This window comes from Nothoprocta perdicaria, unplaced genomic scaffold (assembly GCF_003342845.1).
Source record: "Nothoprocta perdicaria isolate Ctin4 unplaced genomic scaffold, notPer1 scaffold_160, whole genome shotgun sequence".
Lineage (NCBI taxonomy): Eukaryota > Metazoa > Chordata > Aves > Tinamiformes > Tinamidae > Nothoprocta > Nothoprocta perdicaria.
Genome location: NW_020454761.1, coordinates 74,204 through 89,886, shown reverse-complemented (window position 1 = coordinate 89,886; position 15,683 = coordinate 74,204). Strand labels below are relative to the sequence as shown.

General features: G+C 40.9%; 1 protein-coding gene across 1 annotated transcript in view; it reads left to right on the top strand.

The window, feature by feature from the left end:
* Window positions 1-14,434, top strand: part of METAP2 (methionyl aminopeptidase 2) — an 18,121-nt gene extending 3,687 nt beyond the window's left edge. The window contains exons 2-11 of the mRNA XM_026035528.1: window positions 576-677; window positions 3,553-3,618; window positions 3,961-4,063; window positions 7,377-7,538; window positions 9,228-9,409; window positions 9,519-9,613; window positions 9,704-9,800; window positions 10,297-10,400; window positions 12,679-12,794; window positions 13,769-14,434. Coding sequence (XP_025891313.1) covers window positions 576-677; window positions 3,553-3,618; window positions 3,961-4,063; window positions 7,377-7,538; window positions 9,228-9,409; window positions 9,519-9,613; window positions 9,704-9,800; window positions 10,297-10,400; window positions 12,679-12,794; window positions 13,769-14,021 — 1,280 coding nt within the window. The 3' untranslated portion in view covers window positions 14,022-14,434. The remainder of the gene's footprint in view (window positions 1-575; window positions 678-3,552; window positions 3,619-3,960; window positions 4,064-7,376; window positions 7,539-9,227; window positions 9,410-9,518; window positions 9,614-9,703; window positions 9,801-10,296; window positions 10,401-12,678; window positions 12,795-13,768) is intronic.
* Window positions 14,435-15,683: the final 1,249 nt, after the last annotated feature.

Sequence of the window (15,683 nt, the reverse complement as noted above, 5' to 3'; positions counted from 1 at the left end):
CCCCGTGCCGCCCCCGCGGCGGGAGGATGCTGAGGATGCTGCCGGCCTTCGTCCCGCGGCAGGGACGTGCGCCGCGGGAGCAGCCTCGTGGCCGCCCTTGGGGCGCCAGGGCCGCCGCGGGAGGAGCCCTCCGGCCTGGCGGAGCCTCGCGGGCGGAGGAGCCGCCGCGCGGCCCGGCCGGCGCTCCGAGGAGCCTGTGCCTTCGCCCTGTGCCTTGGCCGCCATCCGCCTTACCGGGCCCGCGCAGGCCGGGCGGCGGCGAGCGGAGCGGGGCGGAGCGGAGCGGAGCTCGCCGCCCTGGCCGGGCAAAAAGACAGGCACAGGGGATCAGGGGTGTTCGTTTAACGTTATTGCTTACACTCGCGCTTTAATAATGGCACTTGTCACTTTGGGCGCTGTGGCTGTGTGCTTGCCGCGCTGGGTTTACTGGGGGGAAATAAAATACGCTTTTTCTCTGTTGTGATCTGTCTGTTGGAAGAGTTGAAACGGAGCGTTTCTGTATGGAGCTGGAGGTTATTGCATACTGGTGTAGAGGTATCCTTTTGTATTGAGTCATGTTTTAATTTTACAAGCAGGACAAGAAGCAGATAAAGAAGGGGAAAGTGCCCTTGATGATGTAGCAAAACAGTTGGATAAACAGACACTGGAGGAGAAAGAAAAAGATGACGACGATGAAGGTAAGTACATGCATGTTTTTGTGCTAATGCTTCCAATTTTATTTTTTTCCCAAACTCAAGACACGCTGTATCTTAACACATATTGTTCAGATGTCTGAAGATTTCTTGTTTCAGTTATTTTAGAGAAGATAGATGCATTGCATGGCATTTCATTGTATCTGTTGCTTCTCTTGTAACAGTTCAGCCTTTTATCTGTATATTATGTGTGTGAATGTATATATATGYATGTGCATAAAAATGTGGTAACAACTTTGTTAAAGACTTTGTTTTCCTGTGGCCTTATTGAAGAGAAAGGCTTAGCTTTAAGAATATGGCAAGGTATAARTCGTTCTCATTTATATTAGCATTTGCTGTAAAAGCTTATGTTCCAAACTGTAGTTCTTGGCATTGAATAAAACATGCAGTGAAATTTGGGAAGAAGCGTTTCAATTTATATCCTGGCTTAATGTTTACCAATGACTTGAAACATATTTCTCTGCAATCCTGATTTTTCATTAAACTTGAACTGTGGAGAGGTTAATACATGGGCAAGTCCGTGCACCTTRCATCACACAACTGAAATTTAAAATAAGTACCTTGAAAATGTCTGATACTGAAATACAAATTAGATGCCTCTTATATGTAGGTATGTCAGATAAAAATACTGATGTCTTTGTTTTGATGACTCAATAAAAATGAGCTGAGCATCCTAAAATGTTTTCATTCTATTCAAAAAACTTCTTTGCAGACCATTTCTGGGATACATCATTCTAGGATGTAATAGCAGAATCTGAAATGAGAAAGTGTGGTGACATATAGAAAGCTACAAATATACTGATCTTTAAGCCCTCTTCATCTATGTATAGCATCCAGTTCTATGTTTTTAGTATTCATAGAATATGTACTGATGGATTATTCTTCCATCAGGTGTATTTCAAGTTCTGGAGTTGAAAAGTAGTTAGTTACGTTAATACAGTGTGTGTTTTTACTTGTTTGCGACAAAGCCAGGAAACATTGGGGAGAATAGTGAAAACTTCCTGCAGTGAAAAGCTTTTTTTCATTTCAGAAGTAGTATATTTGTAGATGAAGCATCGTAATTGCATATGCTTTTTACAGTGTGCTAGCAGTTGTCACCAAATAAAAAAGGTAAAGTGATATCATCTATGAAATAATAATCTTGTTTTCCACATCTGACTTGAGTATATTTTTGGGCATATTTTCAGGGGAAAAAATAGTTACTTTGCGATGTTTTTTTTTTTCACTYTCTGGCATGTATTTCCGTGTCAACTAAACAACCTAAAGGTGAACGAGGCACTAGTTGGGTCAGTAGTTATGTTCCTGGCAGCACTGCTGCTCTGCAGCAATCTTCAAGGAAAGCATCGGCCCAGATAGTTTGCTTTGCTAATTGACAGATTCATGTGCATCAGCATTTTTTTTTCTTAAAAAAATAAGCAAATAGTAACTCAGAAATTAAGAAATGTTGCTGGGTTTTGCAGGTTCAACCTAGGATTCTAAAATTTTTCCCTAAATCACTTGGTGAATGAGCTGGAGTTATGTTGAAATTCTTTCTTAATGAATGGTTAGAGCAGAGTTCAAGGTCAAGAGAAACATGGTAAATTACCATGCTACAAAGAAATATGCGTGTGCTGCTAAGAGGTGATTATTTTCCTGGTAAACAGATGTTGAAGGAGAATCTGATAATGTAGAATAAATTGCAGTTACAAAACACACCTTTAAGATTTCAAAATGAGATACTTAATGCTGATGTGAACTTAGAGGCTGCACTATTGAAATTTGCCTCMATGGCAGGATTGCAGCAGTCGCTGCCATGTAAAATTGAGATGACATTGACCTTCATAAAAGGTTTTGAAGTCTAGTGTCAGGAATAGCTGAACATCATTTAAAGTGAGTGAACAAATACTGGATTTTGTATAAGTGCATTTGAAACAGCAGTGCTTTGCCTTGTTTGATTTTGAAAGTTTTTACAATTTTACTGTTTGCTTTAAATGGTCTTGGTRTTCCAAATGCGGATGGATAGGACAGGCCCGTGTTGAAATCACATTGTGGTTAGGTCCAGAAGGTGCAAGTAGATAGTATTTAAAAATATTAAAATAGTTTGTGTGAGGTGTAAATAAGCATTAGTGGTAACCAAACATGAAGTCTACAGGCATATTATTATCTCTGAAAGGTGGCTGTGGTGTGGAATTTGACTGATACTTGTTGCTTGCATACCCTGCTTTGCAGTGGTACACAATTGCTTGGTCCAGTGCTGACTGTCACCCTTACTATATTTCCAAGTATAGCTCCATTCTGGGCTGAGTGCTGCCACTTCTACTTGTTCCTGTGTTTGTTTGGGGTTTTTTTGTTTGTCTGTTTTTCCCCCTCATTCCTGTGGAGTTTCCCTTAAATAAGGCAGCAGGAGATTGGTTCTAAGTACATTCCTAGATTTTTTTTTAGTTGTGGTATCTAATATGCTTCTCCCCCATTCTCTTCAGCTTCACTGTGGGAGAACTGAGAATAGAGAAATTTATAGTACTTATTGAAAACTGATATGTTGCAAGCATTTTGAAAGCTGGTGTAGTAACACTGTAGAAAGGTAGGGGKTTTTTTTTATGTCTGGCTCTGGTCTGGGAAGGAACCTGAAAATGCTAGTGTCTTGGTGGCAGCTTCGTYTTATCCACTGCTTGCTGCATATGTATTGGGGAGCACTCCATAAATCCTCCTAAGTCATTGGATTTAATTCTTCTGAAAGAAGTGCTTGGCCCGGATAGTTTTGCATCTCCTTTAAAATTGTTTGGTTCTTAATCACTGCTTTATGTTTGATCACTACTTTTATGTTGAAATTGTAGTTACCAAACACACTTGCATGTGTATTTGTATGTTTATTATCTTCTAGATGGAGATGGAGAAGGAGATGGAGCAGCAGGGAAAAAAAAGAAGAAGAAGAAAAAGAAGAAAGGACGTAGGTATCTAGCACAAAAAGAAAGATAGTTTTTACATGAGTTTTCAAATAGACCTATGTTAAGTGCTGTTGCTGGCAGTAGAAACGAACTTTGGGATGCAGTTTGGATTCTTATGCCAAGTCTGACTTCTTTCTGGTATCCCTGAATGCCAACTTAAGTGTTGACAAAATTAAGCCATTTGAGGACATCATGATGTGATGTCTTCTGGGTAAAAGCCCAAATCCGACTAAGGCAATCTAAAATAAGTTGCATTTTTTAATTTGTCSAACAGTTGAAATAAGGATTTGAAATCTTCCAATGTGCCATTTATATATAAAACTTTTTTAAACTATACTCAACAGCAAAGGTCCAGACAGATCCACCTTCTATTCCAATATGTGATCTATATCCCAGCAACGTATTTCCAAAGGGTGAAGAATGTGAATATCCTTCAACTCAGGATGGGTAAGTACTTTGAGCTTAAAATATAAATGCTTTCATCAGGAAGTGCTGATTTGCAAACTATTAATGTACAACTAAATGGATAAGAACATAGCGATTTATAATGTTATTTTTTACTGGATCCTCTATCAACTAAGAGTCACTAGGCCAGAAACGTTCCTCCCTACCTACTCTTTTAATTGAGATACAGACTGTTAGAGCAGAATTGCTCTGAGACTGGGGACCAACGGCCTAACATGGCATTAATAGATTGTAAGATTGGGAAGCGCGAGATAGATTGTAAGCGGGAAGGTTGGACTAGATGATCTCTAGAGGTCCCTTCCAACCTTGAATATTCTGTGATTCTGTAAGGGGAAATAGGGGGAAGCTTTAGGAATTGCAATTGTGTGAAGGTTCAAAATTTAGTGAGGTGAAAGACAGTTAAATAACAGTTTGGAGGGGTGTCTTTCATRTATGTATGTTTAGTGTTATAAAAGGCTATTTTTGATTTGATAGGGGAAAAATAAACATAAATTGCATGAAAATCTGAATTAAAAGACCAAATGTGATTCTGAAATCTTTCCAGGGAGTTTTTAATCAAAAATCACCTTCAGAAGAGTAGAAAATACTTATATTTTGGAAAGCATTGTTTATTTTTCAAGATTTTTTTCTCTTTTTTTGCCAAGATTAAATGATTTTGTARTTCTTACATGTTGCCTAAAGCCACTGCCTGTTTCTGACAAGGGATCAACAATGTATTTGAGTTCAATATATTCTATCAGCTTTGTCCAGATATTCACAGATACTAGTTTCCCTTGAGAATGTTTTTTAGGAAGTGCCTACACGTGTATGCCTCATTCAGAATAATATAGTTTAAGCAACCTAGCAAATGGTTACACCATGTCATCCATAATTTATTAACAAATGACATGTGCAAATTCTACATCTGTTACGCAGCCACCTATTGAAGTTTAGGTGTTTTACTCTTGTTTTTACTATTCTTTATTTTAAATAAGCTTTTGTAAGTGAGCTTAAGTGGTTTTGAGTGGGACATCTTTCCTGTACCAAGAGTATTCTATAATGGGAGAAGAATATACTCTTCCAAGCAACCTGAAATAGCTGTTTTTAATAATTCCATTAAAGCAAATATATGCATAGTTTAGTTCTTTTAAAATATTATGCGCTGCTTTAGAATTTCCAAGCATAGGCAGCTACTTAAGTGAGCAGTTGACATRCATCAGAATATTTCCTATTTTGAGCAAGTTTCATTTTTATATGTTCATGGAGCATTTTTGTTCTCCTCCTACACTTTTTTTCTCCTAACACTTGGATGCTTTATAAAATTACCTCTCATTATGCCGAGGATGGCATTTTGTGTGGGAAGCTGAAATAAAATGGGTTTCATTCACTTTTAGAGTGAAAAATCACAAATTGACATTTATAGACAACAACCTTGCAACTAATTTTTTAAAATCTTGATTATTTAGTTCTGTCTGARGCCTTGCATTTTTATCAAATAATCAGAGTTTGAAATAACTCTGCATGGAAAGCAGAAAGGCTATAAGCAGTATTTCATTACAGGATTATTTTGGTTAAGCTGACTCTAAATTCTTATCCTGTATTGATGGCTGTTTCTTTGTGCCCCTGTGCTGCTATATGGGTTAAAATAATCTGGGGGAATTCTTACCTAGGGTTCTTGCTTTGGATCCTAAAATCCAGTTTACCRCACAGTCCTCTAGAGAGGCAGCAGCACAAATAGAGGACTGTGATSAAGAGGTGAACTTCTTATGCTGATGTATGTGGAAACCAACACATGAGGAAACTACATCCTCAGGAAGACTTGTTATCTCCCTGTACCTGTTAGAGTACTTGGTGTTCACTTGTTTTTTTTGCCTGTCTCTTGAAGTACTAAGGCCAAAATAGAATTTCTGGTGGCCTCTTTTCCTGAGTTCCCAGATGGCAGTGGCACAACTTCGGCAGCAAACAGCTTTTGATCTGATATATATACATACACACATATATATGTATATTTTTTTCCCCTCATGTAAAAGGCTCCTACTTCTCTCTGTAGGGCACTGAATTTTCATTATGATGGAGCCAGGACAGCTCCCTGCCAGCTTGCTGGAGCTTAAGCTTGATTCTCCGATGGCCGAGCAGCTGCCCGAATTCCTCCTGCACTTCTTGCTCCTGGCAGGTGCTACCAGCAGCCTGGAGGAGCCCCTGAGTCCTCTCCCCTCCTGCTTTCTGGAAGGCCTTTTCTGTCGGATTGAACCCTGGCTGCTGTGCTGGCAGCAGCCCAGTGTCCTGCTGCTGCCAGCAGACTCGAGTGCTGCAGCAGCCTCGTGCTTTTTTGAYGGGATTCACCAGTGTGGAGGCAAATTTTAGGGATTTGGGTCGTTTGTATGATGCTTGCTCATAGAGCAAGAAAACTTTTCAGAAAAATATCCATGAAGTCTTTTCTCTTTGTTTGTTGTTATGCTGCTCTTTATTTGAAAAGGAGGAGGAATTTCAAAGGGCAGAAGCTGAAATGTCTCAAAATACTTAGATCCTGAAGTCATCCTAAGAAAAATCTTACGAAAGAGCTTGTTACCCTTTATCTCCTCAAGTCTGTTTTAGGAACGCATATCTCTTAATATTGTATAAATATGTGGTTCAAAAAACTTGTGGGGCATATTTTCTTTGCTCAGTTGCACATTTATTCTTTGGATGTGAAGGGACCTCTTAGTGGAGTGATTCCATGAAAGAGGTAACTGGATTTCCATATTTCATTTCTGTATTTCAAACAGTTACCCTTTAACTCCTACTCCTTTGCTAGCTTGGAGTCAACCCACTTACGTGAAGCTAAAAATGAATTTACAAGTTCAAAAAGAAAACATCAAGTTAGAGCATACCTCACATCTGCTTTCTGTCTTGTCCACTGTCTTTTTCCTTAGGTCCCCTTTCTGTATGTTAGGGGACTTGTAGATTTGTACTGGTTTGGGTAGTACTTGTTTTGCACAGCATGCACAGGGCTAGTTATGTTCAGACAGTTGACAGTGTTTTAAATTGTGTGTTTTCTTGGAACCTTATTTGTGTGGGTTTTTTGTATAAAAAAGGAATATTGAAAATTAATCCTGTATATAGTCTTCTATTCAAAACTCTTGTATTTGTTCCATGACCCTATCAAAAAGCCAGAGTAAGTGATACTCTCCTGCAACCGTGTGGTACTCGCTGTCCAGCAAATAAGGAATGTGAATGAAGGAGCTTCTCAACAAGCGTCAGAGCTGCCGTGTGCTGCGTTAGGTGCTGCAATGACTACTGTAATTCTGACAGCCTTTGCTTACACTCTCTTTAAAAGGCGTACAGCTGCTTGGAGGACAACTAGCGAAGAAAAGAAAGCACTAGACCAAGCCAGTGAGGAAATCTGGAATGATTTTCGGGAAGCTGCAGAGGCACACAGACAAGTGAGGAAATACGTTATGAGCTGGATAAAGCCTGGAATGACAATGATAGAAATTTGGTGAGGACACAGGTCTTCTCAGAGACCTCGGTTTATAGATGCTTCTTTTTACTTCAGAGGGGATCTCGATTTTTGTGTGCTTAACTACCTGCAGCATGAGTTTCATAGGGCTGCTTGTTTGAAGCCCTGAACCAGTATCCTCAATGGATCCCTCCTAGTTTCCTCTGTTAACATGCTGTTCAGCTTACGCAGTTTTGCCAGGCTTGGAACAGCACTGAAAGGCAAACTCACCTTCCAGTTCTGTTTGACCGATGCCTTTGATTTTTACTGTTCTGTGTSTCCACTGCTCTTGCCTGCAAGTTGCCCAGTGGTGCCAGGAGAAGCAGCTGCAGTGGTGACAAAAGCCACGTGAGCCTTGCCAGAGGTGTCGGTGCAAGGCTCTGGGGAGGAGCAGCGCGGGTGCCGCCTGCGCCTGGCCAGCACCGGGGGCTGTCTCTGTGTCCTGGCCTCACTGCTGACATTTCTGGGCAAACCCCAAACATTTCTTCGTGTTACTCTCAGCAGATCATAAATAACTGGACAAGCTGGCTAGTATGTAAGCATTCATATGGAGAAAGTTTTAAGGAGAATAATCAGCCTAGACTTTTATTGGCTCTTCCTACTCCTTTTTCCAGCCTCCAGTTTATCTGGAATTAATGTCTGCTGCCCAGGTGGCACAGATCCAGGGTGGTTTAATTTCCCAAATCACTTGCTTTCAGCCTTATCCAAGCAAGGACTGTGCTGGGAAGAGTAGGGTAGGCAGAAAGCTACTCGGAGCTGACTCTGAGAGTAGCTGCATGAGAGGAATGGAAAGAAATAATATGCCAGCAGGCAGCTGTCTTTGTAATCATTAGACTGCCTGAAACGGATCTGTCGTGCCCAATTCTGTTGCTTGACTGCCTTAGTTATAAGCAGCAATTTTCTCAAAATATGATTTTTCATTCTAGAATACTTCAGGCTATGGGAGCTTGCCGTATAAAGTGAGCTTTTGTTTTTCCAGACTGCTCCGAGTGAATAGCTTTCTTAAATGAAATCGGAGTATGTTGTCCTGATGTGAGTTATGTTTTACACTCTTTACTGTAACTATATTTAGGGGCGTGCACTGATCTTATTATATCTGTAGMTTCCCAGTTAAGTTCAAGTTAAAAGCTTAAACATAGAGAAAAAATGAGGACAAATGCTAGTTTAAAGATTTTATTTTATCCTATCTACTACTTAAAATTAAAATTAAAAAAAGKCTTGCTTTAGTTCAATTTTTTTGACTGAATGAATGGAAAACTGTACTGTCACGTTCTTAACAGTTACTAGGTTATATTTTTTTCTCTCTTTTTTTTTTCTCTCTCTTTTTATTTTCCACGGACTTTTTCCTAAACTTAATTTTACCACCTTCATTTCTCTGGTAGACTAGATTAAATTTACTGTGAAAAGGACCCATACTTTAAAATTAGATAAAAACACCAGGACTCTATTTTTGCCTGAGAGAAAAAATAGAAGAAACAACATAGAGAGTTAAAGATAATTATCTTGTGCTTATTTTTTTCCATTATAGGCTTTCTTCCTAGTTAACATACAAATACTGTGAAATTTCAGTTTAAAGCATTTGCTGGACTGCTTTTCTGAGTGTTTGTTCTTGGATTAATTTTTTCGAAGTCATCATAAAAGATCATAAGGATAACTTAATCTTTTTTCTCCCTCCCTCTTGCCCTGTAGTGAAAAACTAGAAGACTGCTCGCGGAAGCTGATAAAAGAGAATGGTTTGAATGCAGGTCTGGCCTTCCCTACGGGCTGCTCTCTGAATAACTGTGCTGCCCACTACACTCCGAATGCTGGAGATCCCACAGTGCTGCAGTACGATGACATTTGCAAAATAGATTTTGGGACCCATATTAGCGGTTAGTTTTTACTTATTTATGAACTCATTTTTATTAAATGTGCTTCAGCGTTTAAAGCACATTTAAGCATGTTAGGACTGTGAAGCTTATTAATGTCTGCTGATTTCAGGTCGTATTATTGACTGTGCTTTTACAGTCACGTTCAATCCAAAATATGACAGACTATTACAAGCAGTAAAGGATGCCACTAACACTGGAATAAAGGTACATTCATTATGCACACTACTGAGTCATTCTATAAAAGCTTTGTTGTTATTTTATTATTTTCCGTTTATATTTTCACCTTATTTTCAGTGTGCTGGAATAGATGTGCGTCTCTGCGATGTTGGAGAGGCCATCCAGGAAGTTATGGAGTCTTACGAGGTTGAAATCGATGGCAAAACCTATCAAGGCAAGTTCTTTTTCTGTTTGTTTATTTTTGTGTGAGGATAGTGATTTTCAGAGTATATATGTTTGCACAAATATTTATTTTTAATACTGTATTGAAATAGACATTTGTACTAGAAGCATGATATAGGTAACTTGGCTAAATATGCATTTCTGTCTGGTTTGCTCTACTCTGGAGTAATGTATCTCTCAGCTATTCCTTGCAAATATTCAAAGTACTGCTTTAATAATCTTTAATAGAAAAGATGAGGTTTGGCAACTGTTTTTAAAATAAATAAYGTGCTACTTGTTGACTTTAGTAACTTTACTCTCAATTCCACTAGGGAATAAGACATGAAGCTGCGTTACAGTATGTGAAAGGAATTTGTACAGGAGGGCTGTTCAGCCCTTCTGTAACCTGATGAGTCACTGTTGTGCTTTTAATATGGGCTAATAGAGCAGTTTGCAGTTAGGGGTTTAAGGTTAGTTAGGGATTCACCTGCTGTGTTTTTCTTCCAAAGTGAAGCCAATTCGCAATCTGAATGGCCACTCCATTGGGCCCTACAGGATACATGCTGGAAAAACAGTGCCCATTGTGAAAGGAGGAGAGGCAACAAGAATGGAGGTAAAAAGTGTTCTTACATCTTTCTGTTAACAGTTTCCCTAAATGTCCCCACGAGCATTTCCTCGAGTGCTTTTCATGTGTGGTGCCTGTGTGATATTCGTGACCCTGGTGGACTTGGGAGACGTCTTCCCCTCAGTGGCTTAAGGCTTCTCTGTCTGCCCCCATCGGTGTTTTGGTGTCTAATGCTCTGAAACTGGGGTCTTGGGCTGTRACACTTGAAATCTCAATTGCACTGGAGGTGCTTGAGTAAACTCTTGCATATTCATTTCTGAATATATAAACTTTACTTAAAATATTGTAATGCTAGACCTAGTAACMAGGGAAAAAGTTGGGAATTTAGATTTCAGGATAGGCTTGAGATTCCAAAGGTGTTTGGGCTTGCTACTCATTTACATTTTTTCATGTCTACTCATTCTGTTGTCAAAATGACAAAGTAAGAAGCTTCTCTTGCTCAAGTAATAGTTGGGAAGTATTTCTGTAGCTGTGGGTAACATTTTGGAAATGCACTTAGTTACCATCTCTTTCTTGAGAAACTCCCAGTGCAGTTTTTCTTTCCAGATACAAAATAATTGAGGACGTTTGTAGTTAATATGAGAAGCTGAATGGAGTCTGTGACTTGAATAGCGTTTTGGAGCCGAAGAGAAGTCCTTGTTGATGAGGGGGAATTGTGTCCATCAGAAAAGCAGCATTAAAATATGTAGCCTCAGATTTTATCAAGTGACTATTTTGATGTATGCTTGGCTTATAGCAAGATAAGAAGGTTTATTTAGACTGGTAATGGACTAAGAAGCTTTTAATTTCATTTTAAGCCTGGTTCATCAGTGATCACTAGTAAACAAAACTTTGAAGACCTGAATAGGAGTAGAAAGGGACTAGACAAGATTGCTTTTATTAATAATAGTAGGAGGAAGAGTATTTTTCCTGAAACAGGCTCACTCCCATCCTCCTAGAGTTAGAGTATAGCTGTTCGCCACCTGGTTAAAAATATGGGCAAAGAGAGGGAGCTGGAACTACCCTAGTCTCTCTAGGAGCACACAGAAAGGATCAGAGAGCATTGGGAAAGCAAGGCGGAAGCAGCGTGCGGTGACCTTGCTTGAGCTATGTGCGTGGCTACATCTGCAAATCACCTATCTTTGAGGTGTTACTAAAAAAAAACTTAAGGAATCTTTAATCAAATTTTAGTTGAGCTGTTGAGACTGTGTCTAATAGACTATACAGGCACTGGGGAGAAGACTTTCTTTTTAATGTTCTTTAGCTTCTGTGTTACTTGGTYGTTAATAATGTAAGATCGTGTCCTGTGAGAAACGTGGAGCGCTGCCAGGCTCCTCCTGTGCTGCTCTAATTATAGTATGAGAATACAATGCAGTGAGTTTGGGGGTCAGCAGTACAGCCTCTCCCAGTCTCCTCTTGAGAGCAAGTCGGTGGGAAGTGGCTCTCAAGGTGGCTGCTCAGTGAAGCCGGTTCAATTCTTGAAAATATCCTGAATGCTCTTCCTGAATTTGAAGCCTGTACCACTGGTTCACATATGGATTCCTGTTCTGGGATTGGGGCTTTCAGAACTGCCTGGCAAACTGAGRGATGGAACTGCAGTTGTCAATGTTTGATACCGTGTCCTGTTAATCTCCTTTSAGCCCTTCCAGTAGGGAGATGTGAATGCACTTGGCAAAAATGAGATTATATAATGGCATTCCAATACATTCTTGGCTAGAATTTGATAATGCCCTTGCAGATATTTATCACCCTCCTTTCTTGAAGAAACTCATCTTGTGGAGTGGAAAGGAGCAGGTTAAGGTTTTATGCTAGCAGCTGTTACCAGAAAATTCTTGTAGAAATTGAGCAGAAAGTGCTTCAGTGCAGTAAGTGTTTGTAAACAGCATTTGCTATGTCTGCATTACACATTTTCTAGGACTTCTATCTGAATAGCCCAGAATTATTTCCAATTAAGCAAATATTTTGCATCAGAGTGTAGTTTCTTAGCTGTGTTAGATGTATGCTTTGGCAGTACTGTAACAGCAATGACTTCAAGAAATTGTGTGACTAGAAACATGATAGTATTTATGGCTTGAGACAAATAAAGCAGTATTAATAGCTGTTTAATTGGAGATATCTATATCWTTACTACTATATGCAATTACGGTATCAATTTTTTTCACTCCTTTGATTAACATTTAATTTCTTGTATTCATAAATGGTGATACTGAGATTGTCATCAACACTTAGTTTCATAGTGTATTTTTATTTTTTTCCTTTTTTTTCCTTATTTTTTTCTTTTTCTCAGGAAGGTGAAGTATATGCTATAGAGACCTTTGGCAGCACAGGAAAAGGTGTCGTCCATGATGATATGGAGTGTTCTCATTACATGAAGAACTTTGATGTTGGGCATGTGCCAATAAGGTTCGATTTTTCTTGTTCTTATTTTGCACTAAAGCCGTCGCCCTTTTACAAGCCAGACATAGTGCAACGCCAGTCTGTGCTAATTTTAAGGCTGTCAGAGGCCTCAGAAAGGTCCTGTGACAGTAATCCTCTTGTTATAAAATAACGAGATGCTCTGAAACACACATCTGTGTGTGCCATTAAATGTGGAGTAATAAAGAATATTCCAAAGAATAGGGAAATGACATAAACATGATGCCTTCACAAATCTAAAGCAGTTTTAAAAATTTCCTATCATTAATAAATCTTGCAATAGTTATATAAATATGTAGGTTATGTTGGCATATTATTATATACTAAACATATAAGTAAAAGCCCTATATTAACATCTTGGCATCTTAACATTGTGGCATACAGCTATTTTCTAGGAGAAGTCTTATTAAAGTATTCAGGTCATCTATTTTGATTGGCTAATTATTGAGTGGTTTACACATCCATGCTACTTTATAGCAATACACTGCTTCCTAATTTTTGATGATTATCATCAAAATGATTCTTAATTTTTAGTTACAATTTAGTTGCAAGAGCACTTAGAGCAATGCAGCGTCTTTAGAACTGAAGGCTCTCAGGATTAGAAATACAGGCTGACTTCAGAAGCAGGACTTCAGAGTTGTGCCAGGCTGGCTCCGGAATAGGTTCATGGCTTTGGAATATTCGCGGCTCTGGGTCAGGAGGGGTCTCTTCTGTGTGAAACAAGGGGTGCGAGCGGTGCTGTGCTACCCCGCGTGGCTGTGACTTTCGTGCCGCCTGTTGGGGCAGGTAGGTGGGGATGAAGGGATCGGGGGCGCCCCTCTGCAGGGGGAAGGGGCGCCTGCGTTCACGGAGGAGGGTCCCCCGAGCCCGGGCAGCCTGAAGGCAGCGGGAGGCGGAAGCTCTGCCGTGGCGCCCGGCGCCTCGGCCGCGCGTCAGCGCCTCTCCTTGCGTTTCCCGCGCAGGCTGCCGCGAGCCAAGCACTTGCTCAACGTCATCAACGAGAACTTCGGTACTCTGGCCTTCTGCCGCCGCTGGCTCGATCGCCTCGGCGAGAGCAAGTACCTCATGGCCCTCAAGAACCTCTGTGACTTGGGCATCGTGGATCCCTACCCGCCGCTGTGCGACATCAAGGGCTCCTACACGGCGCAGTTCGAGCACACGATCCTGCTGCGCCCCACGTGCAAGGAAGTCGTCAGCAGGGGCGATGACTACTGAGCTCGGAGCCACCTCAGCACCTTTATCCTTTAGGCTTTCTTGGAACACCATATTCCAGAATTAATTTGYGACATATTGGCTGGTTTGACGGTGGACTGACTGACGCGATGCTTTCCGTGTTCGGAAAGGAAGGGATTTTATCAAAGGCAAGTCTCCTARTGTAACTAACCAAGGAAAAACAAAACAAAAAAAGCTTTCAGGCCTTTAGAAATATTTCAAAAGTTACTTATTTTTTCTGTTCAGGGAAATATGTGGCTCTAAAGCTCAATTTTTAGTTTGGAATGAGTTATACATTTTGTTTTGAACATTTATGATAAAAGATGCTTTTCAAATATTTATATTACCATATTCCTACTTGAATGCTTCAAATGACTTCACCTGATTTCTGCACCTAAGTCCTCTATGATATTGCCTTTTAAACTTCCTGGAATCCGTTTTGTAAAAAATAAAGACAAATTTTCAGATCTGAAATATATATACTTTATAGAAGTCTGGTAACGATTCTGCTCCGGAGTCTTCTGGGAAACTGCTCTATTAAATATTTAATGAACTTGATTTGCCATTTTTTGTCTTGCAGCTGGAACTGTCCTACCCTGTATGTGAGATCTGGCACTTTATTGCTCGTTTAAGGAGCTGTTCTGTGCTGGCCCACGGGGCAAGGAGTCCCCAGCCCGTGGGAGGACAGTGTGTGACAGCTTTGCAGAGGGATGTGGGTTTTGAGTGTCCATCTCCTGCAAGGTGTCGGGTGTGTTTTGATGGACTCGCGGTGAGCGGCAGCCTTCGRGGCTGGGCTGGAGTCGAGCTGGGAATGCTCAGGACCTTCACAGGGCCCTCCTGCCCGCGCTGGAGGCTTCCTCGGTGCTGTTCCCGCTGTCCTGACGGTACCTGGGAGCTGGGCAAGCTGGGGCCACCACCGCTGGGGTGGGGGTGGTTGCTTATAGGGAAGAAACCTCCCCCCGCTAAAACCAAACTAATTAGCAGCATTTGATGTTTTCCTGATGAAGCGGAGGTCAGTATGTGTTGTCTTGCTGCAGTGACTGGGGAATCTCGTTTGTAAAGTGAGTTAAATCCCATGGCTCTTGGAGGCCTGGATTGCAGTCACCCAATGCTGTATATTTACCTGACGATTTAGGAGTAAGTTTTAAATGTTACCATGTCACAGAAAGGCAGATTCCAGACAGGCAGTGACAGGGGTAGACCCAAGCTGAGCTTTACCAACTCGCTTGCTCCCTGGGGGGCGAATGCAGCCTGCGTTTCCCACTGCCAGCATCGCAGCCAGGCACAGCTGCCACTCCCTTCCCATATGGAATTTGCTCCGGTGCTTTCCTTCTCCTTTCCTCCTCCTGGAAGTAGTTACAAGGCAGGGCAGTAGCTTTCATAACTGGACTGCTGTCTCATGAYATAAAATCTGGATTTTCTCCAGTAAGGTCAGGTTCTAAAGCCTGGCTCTGCACATTAACCGGTGTCCAAAAGCGAAGGGCCACCCTGTTTCCTGAGAATTGCTGTTTCCAGAGAGGGTGCATTCAATAGCAGTGCAAAAGCAGTTCAGAAACCCCGTGGCTGAAGCGTGTCCCGCTAGGCWGGTTTTCCCTGCGCGTACGCAGATTTGGTGAGGGAGGTKCAAAGTGCTTGGGAAGGGGCAGCTYAACCWACCGCAGCTGT